We start from the raw sequence: 8,223 nt of genomic DNA, 5'->3' as shown, positions 1-8,223 counted from the left end.
CTCCTTGGTCCATACATGTGCCGAGCCCTTTGGTGTGTGCAGGGAGACTCGGTGTTTCTGATACCTACCTTCCTCCAGAACTGTTTAGAGACACGTTTTCACACCCAACTACCGGTTAGTTTCACAGAAGCAAAATACACAGGTTAAACCCAACCATTGTCACAGGTGCTGAAAGCCTGGGTGCCTTTGGTTGCTTCAGCACCACGGGGCCAGCAGGAGCAGGCTAGATACAAATATCTTCCTCTGGGTCTTGTGAAAGGAGGGCTGAAGTGATACCATGATGTGGGCTCTTCAGACAAGTAGCATTTCAAATAGAAGTTTGGAACCTGGACTTAAACCAGGATGTCGTAGAGCTCCTCGGGGGAGGGAAGGAAACTTCAGGAGCTTGGAATTTTTAGTGAAGCAATTAGACGTAAAGGAGCGAAAACGCTGAGTGGCTGGCGTGAGCGTTTTCCCCTCCTGCCTGAGGTAAAGACTTAAGTATTAGTAAAAAGAAACTAAAGAAATGCAAGAACTAAGTTATTTTTTAATAAACCGCATTAGTCATTATACACTTGACATGTGTAGAAGGTGATGGATGCTTGCTTTAGTGAAGCTGATTGTTGAATTACCAGAAGATTCGGTAACTGGTTGGTTTAGGAGCTTGCCACCTCCTCGCTCCCTTGGTTAGGGTAGCACGGTGCTGGTTCATCATGGATTTGCTCTGTAGACTATTGCCTTGCTGTACGGTTTGGTGGAGTACAGTCATCACTGCTGCTAGCTTAGATTTTTGTCAGTTCAGGTGAGTCACCCGTAATGATTTACTATAAAAACTTGCTTTTCAAATGTTACGACAGGCTGGGGAATAGAGAGGCTGTCCGTGTACAGCGTAACTGTGCTGAGGGCAGGAGTTTCTTCTCATCTTTAGAGATCTAAATGTGAGAGGCAGGGGGCTTACAAAGAAAATGAGTAGTTTGAAATACCAGGCATGTTTGTTTGTGTAAGTGCTGCACTGGCTTTGCTCCTTATTTAATTTGTAAGTTGCCATTGAATTTCTGGTTGAATTCCTGTCATCTCTATATTGACTTAGAACTCTAAGGTAACTACTGAGGTTAAACAGTTTGTGTGGAGGTTAAACAGCTTCTGTTGTCATATTGATACCAAACTGTCCACTACCGACTCGTGTCACAAGTAAGTCCTTTAACTCTTTTGTTGGAAATACTAGCTGAAAAACACTCAGAGCGCATCAGGTGGTGTGTGCCTCTTGACTTTTAACTGTCAGGTGTATTTCTGCTCCTCCTTCGAGTAACTGTGTGTGACACCAGTGCTGTGGTTTTCTCTGGGTGCCGTGTGTCGCCTGTGGCCGTAACCAAATGCAGTGCACGAGGGCCCTGCGGAGCAAATGCTTGGCGGTGCCTGTCCTGAGCCCACGCGTGTGTGTGTCTGTCCACAGATGCAGACGTTCAGCTGACTCTCATTTGCTTTCTCTGAATTTCAGCTTGCAAAATGGTTGCACGTTAGCAGCTCTTTTGCTGGGAGAAGCCCTGCTGAAGTTAATGGGACTACCTGTTGCCATAGTGTTCCTGGTAAATAGCCTTGTAGTCCTCTGAGTCATAGTATATGAAATAAGAGGGATCATTTTATAAATACTGGCATCCAGTTTGGTGTATTAAGTATAAAACGATGGCTTGAGTGCTGTTCTTCAAAGGTACTCGCTTCTCATTGTGCCTCTCTGGTGTTGGATGTGCTTGGAGCTGGGCTGTCCAGCAGCTGTGGTGACTGTGTTAATGGTGGGTATCTTCTCCCCACTCGCAGAAGCAGCTTAACGAAAGCAGGGCTGTGGTTTGACACCGTCGTGCACTTCTGCTCTCACCAAAGAATGACATCCTGTTTGGCTTAGATGGTGTCAGCACTTTGTCTGGCTGAATTTCATCATAAATAAGTATTTATTATGATTATTAAGGCAGGCTGTCTCGGGATATGGCTGCGTGTTGTCTGTTAGCTGCTATCTGGACATGAGCAGCCACGTTAGCGATGCTGTCCCTGCGTGTGGGACGTTGTTGTGCGACACAGGGACAAGAGCTGGCTCGAGGGGTAAGGATGCAGTGAGCATCTGCCCACCCCTGCCGGTGCATCGCTGTATTTCCTGCAGGAAGAATTGAAAGCATCGTTGAAAAGGTGTATGTCACGAAGGGCGTACGTCCCCACCCCGGTCGCGATGTGGTGTGCTGGTCCTTGCCTCCGTTGTACCCAAACAGAGCCATTTTTGCCAGTGGAGTTGTCTGGAAATTCGGAGCTCGCAGGCGGATGGGGGAAGCAGCAGGTTGCTGTGCTCCCACTCGGCATTTTAGGATCCCTCCCGCTGTTGTCCTTCTGCGTCGTGCGTCTCCCTCCAGCGCTGGCTTTGCCAGGGATGCTTGTGTATGCCTGTTGACTCTGGGTCACAAAAGTCAGTGAGGCTTCTCCGTGCCACTTACGTGCTGAGGGCTGGGTTTATTTCAGCTAATTGCTCCCTGAATTATTCACTCCGGTGTTACATAGCAGTGCTGTGATCAAAGATTAGTTCATGCCCTTGGACGGGCAGGCGGTGCCATCTGTTTCTTTCCCTGGTAAAGAAAGTTTTGATTCATCCATAGTGCGGGCTTAGGTGCTGACCAAAATAACACAGTATCTGTCCAGCAGTTTAAATGACTCTGAGGGACATCTGTCTATGTGTGAAATATTCTGAATGTATAATTCCAGTTAATCTTACTAAGACTGCAAATCTCTTATATCATGGTTACCAGTGAAGTTTCTGTCTGGCTGCATCGTTTCACTTTCAAGTGAATGTTCTTCTTAAATATCAGAAACCTGTACCCATCTCTCCTGTGGTTTTAATGCATCTGCATGTTTTATTGGTGTGGTACTTGACCAAAATAACATCTGTAAGTACATTTTCCTTCAGAAAAAAAAGTCCTGGAATTTAAAAGGTCTAGGCTATTGTTGCAAGTTAATGAGCTGTACTCAAATGACAATTCCAAATAAAGAAAACCGGAATGATTTCACTTCTGGGTTTGTGAGAAGTTCAAAAATAATTAAGGAGGTTGGCAAAAGAGCTGGCATGCCAGGTTTAGCTGCTGCTGAGGGGGGTGTGTACCTCCATGTGCTTTCTTGAGGCATGCCTGCCTCTAATTTGTGAAAGTAGGATCCTGGTACGACGAGTTCTGTATCTTAGTATTCCTTCGACTTCTGCTGTCTGACCTCATGATTTTCCTACATGGATTTGGTTTTTTTCCAACTCTTTAATGCATCTGAGACGCAGCCGAGGCTGTGCCCATACTGCCAGCCCTCCAAGGCCTGACCTGGACACTGCTGTGCCCAGGCTGTGCACTTGGGCAGGGTGGTGGAGCCCAGAGGGGTGGGATGTGCTGCCCTGCTCTGTGGTGACCTCATTGGCTAGGAACGAGAGGGGCAAGTCGTCTTTTTGGTTGGGGGTTCAGCTGTTTGGGAATGGAGGGCTCTGGCTCGGCTCAGTCTTCGTGCTGCTTTGAGCCGGGTGTGTTGAAGTTTGCTGGTAAAGAGGATGGGAGCAGAAGTCTCGGTAACCGTGGTCTTTAAGATGTAAAAATAAACAAAGCTGAGAAGCTGTACCCTACTTAAAACAGAGTGACCTAAATTTTCGGCAGTTGTAGCAGAGGCAGGCTGTGGGCAGGGATGAGGCTTGCTGCAGGCTGGCTCCCCTGACCGTGCATCGCTTGACGTGGCCGACGGCCACCTTTGGAAAACCTCCACTGGTGTCTGGGGTCATTGGCTTCCCCTCCCCGCGAGTTGCACAACCCGGGCTGTGATTTCCCTCGCCGTGCTCCGGGGGAGAGAGCCCCTCGTTATGCAAGTCAGCAGTTCAGCATCTTCTGGGAAGTTGTGGCATGAACCACTTCTCAAATTGCTTTTGTTGGAGCGTTGCTGAAAGCATGTTTGATGTCCTCTGGCTTGTCCCTGAAGAGACTTCTTTCCAGGGGGTGTATGTGTCTGTGAAGTCCATTCGTACTCTTCGTCTGTACATTAATGTTCTTGCTATCAATTGCACGTCTCCACTACTGAATTATTAATTCTGCAGTGAGATTTTTTTTTCTTCTTCTTAGTGTCCATTGACTTTCATGCTCGATTGATTCTTCTGTGCAGTTTGAAACTGGAGCATGGGCATTTTGACTGATATCACATCTATGATCTCAGTGGTGGCTAAATAAACTTACTTTAATTGGGAAAAGGACATCTGTCTTTCAAAGCGTTGGACACTTTCCTCAGTGAAAGGTAGTCCGCTTGTGAACGTGCATTATCCTCAGGGGCACATCGCTCGGTATTTGTTCCTGTAGGTACTGATGGTCTGCCATGTTTTGTTCTTTGTGTTGTGTTTCTGTGTGTGCTTTTTCCTGCAGGGAGATAAGAGGAGGTGAATCGCGTGTCCTTCTAGCTGCCTTCTGTTAAACTTGGAGTACCGCACTTCAAGCAACTGAACAGATGGATAATGGAGACTGGGGATATATGGTGAGTGAGCCCGTGGAGGTGTGCGCTCAGCCGTGCAACTGGGTGTTCAGGATCTCGTGGTGAGAATCCTTCCAGATCTGTCTGGTGTGGATCCAGAGCTCCAGGCACATGAGAGGGAAAGCTGCGTTACAACAGCGCTTACGTTCTCTGGAGCGCTTGGCCCCGTGTGCTGCTTGTGGGGAGAGCTCACATTCCCATTCCCTAGGTACAGTGAGTGCTTAACTGATGCCTTGAACTCACTGTTACCGTGTTCCTACCACACAAAGGTTGAAAACAGTTTGTGCTCCCTGGATGTAATTTTAAGGACTTTGTCATTTGATGTATAAAGAGCAATAGTTTTCCTTGTCAACCCTGTTTCAAACTAGACAAATGCATCTTGTTTTTCTCCTCGTTCTCTAAACATTCAGCTGCCATGCATATGTCTCTTTTCTCTGGCTGGCCTCGGTCCTGGTTGTTCGGGTTGGTGGCCAGATGGGATTTATGTTCCTTTCTCTCTTGCTTCTTCCTCGTGTGCTATCTGGAAGCTGATGCAGACTGGTTTGTGCTCTGCCCCCACCTCCTTCTGTACAGCGTGCTAATTTGCTAACAAATATTTCTTTTTAGAGGGAAAAGCTGAAAGTTCTTTTTTGTTTGCTTGTTTTAATGATGATTCTTGACCAGTGCATGGATTATCTTGATTTTAGCTCTTGGTCCTTTGTCTAAACTTGCACTGTCATCCTCTTTGGAGGGAGAGAGAGAGGCTTAAGACTTGTTCAGCTGATTTTCTTTTCTTTCTTTCTTTCTTTTTATTTGTTGTTTTTGTTCTGGAATGAGAGACAGATTGTGAAAGTAAGGAGCACTGATGGGCCTTGTTCAGACTAACTTGTTCTTCAGGAAATCTCTCTCTCCTCATTTCCCCATCTGTAGAATAGGAAAAAAACCCCTTGTTGCCCAAATGCAAAACTTACTTCTGTGGCAGTAGCTCAGTTGTTAAGATTTCTAAAGCCTTCTGGAAATGTGCTTTCTGAATGTTAAGTATCATCCTGCCTGGTTGCCAGTTGTGCCTTGTTGCTAGGTGGCTTGGGTTTGTTCGGGTTTAAACACCACTCAAAGGCCTCGATTCACTCCAGAGCCTGTGGTTTTCACCCAGCGTTTGCCGTGCGTGTCGGCGAGGCAATGGGATCTTCTCGCGGTGGCTTGATAAACTCTGCCATTTCTCTCTTTCTAGATGACTGATCCAGTCACGCTAAATGTGGGTGGACACATGTATACGACATCCCTCACAACTCTAACGAGATATCCTGACTCAATGCTCGGGGCCATGTTCAGGGGAGACTTCCCCACCGCCAGGGACTCTCAGGGCAATTACTTTATTGACAGAGATGGACCACTTTTCCGTTATGTTCTTAACTTTTTAAGGACCTCAGAGCTCACTTTGCCACTGGACTTCAAGGAGTTCGACCTGCTGCGGAAGGAGGCGGACTTCTATCAGATTGAGCCGCTAATTCAGTGTCTTAATGACCCCAAGCCGCTGTATCCCGTGGATACCTTTGAGGAGGTGGTGGAGCTGTCCAGCACCCGCAAGCTTTCCAAGTACTCCAACCCGGTGGCCGTCATCATCACGCAGCTCACCATCACCACGAAAGTCCATTCGTTACTGGAAGGCATTTCGAACCACTTCACAAAGTGGAACAAGCACATGATGGACACCAGGGACTGCCAGGTGTCCTTCACTTTTGGGCCATGCGATTACCACCAGGAAGTGTCCCTCCGAGTCCATCTGATGGAGTACATCACAAAGCAAGGCTTCACGATCAGGAACACCAGGGTTCATCATATGAGCGAGCGCGCCAATGAAAACACAGTGGAGCACAACTGGACTTTCTGCAGAGTGGCACGGAAAACAGATGACTGATTCTGGCTCCGCAGGAGCCACTTCAGTGCCCTAATTGGACAGCAAACCCCAGAGAGTCTGGATTTTGACTAAAGCAACAACGTGGGCTTTTTTCTTTTTTATACGACTATTTATTGTTTATCATAAGGACTGGAGGAGTTTCGTTCTCCTGCAGCTCTGTCCTTTTGTCCTGTTCAGAAAAGAAACAAACCGTGCATGTGCCTGTTCAGTCAAGACACCTTTTTATTTGAAAGGGGGAGTCCGAAGAATTAGTACAATAGGGTATTTTGTGTCATTAACACAATTCTCTGACGCAACTTAAAGTGCTAAAATTACCTCCGTTTCAATGGTTTCTAATCCGTCTAATGCTATGACACTGGGAGCAAGAAACAAAAAGAATTTAAGATGCAGTTGGGGAAAAGCTGCTATCGTGTAGACTAATTTAGCGTCTAAATCAATAAACAGTATTGTAATATTCTAGAAAAAAAAAATCCCACCCTTTAAAAGTACTTGATAAGTACACTCTCTTACAGTTATGACAACTGTTTCTTTCTATGCATATAAATCAAGCAACCAAATATTATCTGTAGCCATGGAAATATGATTAGAAATATTTATATTGGATTCTAAATGCAAAATGTCCCTGTGGTAGAATTCATATTTTTAATGCCTGGTGCAATATTATTCCCAAGTGTAATGCCTGCCAGCAAGAAGCTAATAAAAATGTGAGATAGAGAATGCTATTTTGTAGTTTCTTTTTGTCTTCTAGAACTCTAATACTTAAAAAAACCCCAAAATTAACCAAAAAAACCCCACCTAAACCCTGTTTTTCCGTGCTGCAGAGTAGTTCGGATGCTCTGGTAAGGCTCCATTCTCCTCCATTACTGATGTACTTTATTCCTTTTTATATTAATCAGTTGATCAACTGTCCTCGTTATAGAAAAAGCTTGTGTTTTGAGAACTGCATGATGACTGACAGTGATGGTGAGTGTTCGTACCGGCTACAGGGATGGTGACGGAGGGAACACAGAGCCCAGGTACTTGTATCTGCTAAGTAGTGTCACCTGGTTTGTCAGTGATTTCTCTAATGACTTCATAATGTATGTGTATGTAATTTTAACTGCAGAGCGCTGTTTCTGATGCTGCTCAAGTTCTGTGGTTTTACTCAGTTTCGTAAGCCTGCTTATCTTGGGGACTTTATTACAGTTACTGATAGAATTCCTGGTTATGCTGTACCTTGGATGCTGTTGGGAGTAAGGGTTGATTCCTGTTTTGATGAATGGATCATCTCCCATCAAATTCTTGTCACAACTGTTCCTCACCACAACTGCTTTGCTCCCAGGGCTGTGCAGACCACAGCTTTTTGGGGATGTAAGAGGGAGTCTGGATTTCTGCTGGTCCTTGAAGGTGGGAGCCTTCCATCCCCCTCTGCTCTGCCCTGGTGAGACCACATCTGGAATATTGTGTTCAGTTCTGGGCCCCGCAGTTCAAGGACAGGAACTGCTTGAAAGAGTCCAGTGCAGGGCCACAAAGATGATGGAGGGAGTGGAGCATCTCCTGCTGAGGAGCGGCTGAGGGAGCTGGGGCTCTTTAGCTTGGAGCAGAGGAGACTGAGGGGTGCCCTCATTCATGTTTATAAATTTGTAAAGGGCGAGTGTCAGGAGGAAGGAGCCAGGCTCTGCTCTGGGATGTCCAATGACAGGACAAGGGGCAATGGTCCCAAGCTGGAGCACAGGAGATTCAAGCTGAACATGAGGAAAAACTTTGTCAGTGTGAGGGTGCCAGAGCATGGCCCAGGCTGCCCAGAGAGGTTGTGGAGTCTCCTTCTCTGCAGACATTCAAAACCC

The 8,223-nt window shown here is 46.3% G+C and overlaps 1 protein-coding gene across 1 annotated transcript; it reads left to right on the top strand.

Annotated features, from left to right (window-relative positions):
• Nucleotides 1–4,394: 4,394 nt before the first annotated feature.
• Nucleotides 4,395–6,859, top strand: KCTD6 (potassium channel tetramerization domain containing 6). The gene is made up of 2 exons (XM_010194296.1): nt 4,395–4,503; nt 5,711–6,859. The coding sequence occupies exons 1-2, from the start codon at nt 4,477–4,479 to the stop codon at nt 6,395–6,397; spliced, it is 714 nt and encodes a 237-aa protein (XP_010192598.1). The 5' UTR covers nt 4,395–4,476; the 3' UTR covers nt 6,398–6,859.
• Nucleotides 6,860–8,223: the final 1,364 nt, after the last annotated feature.

The sequence above is a fragment of the Mesitornis unicolor genome, unplaced genomic scaffold, assembly GCF_000695765.1.
Source record: "Mesitornis unicolor isolate BGI_N332 unplaced genomic scaffold, ASM69576v1 scaffold7691, whole genome shotgun sequence".
Taxonomy (NCBI): Eukaryota; Metazoa; Chordata; class Aves; order Mesitornithiformes; family Mesitornithidae; genus Mesitornis; species Mesitornis unicolor.
Note: the sequence above shows the minus strand (reverse complement) of the source record. Positions and strands in the feature narration are given on the sequence as shown.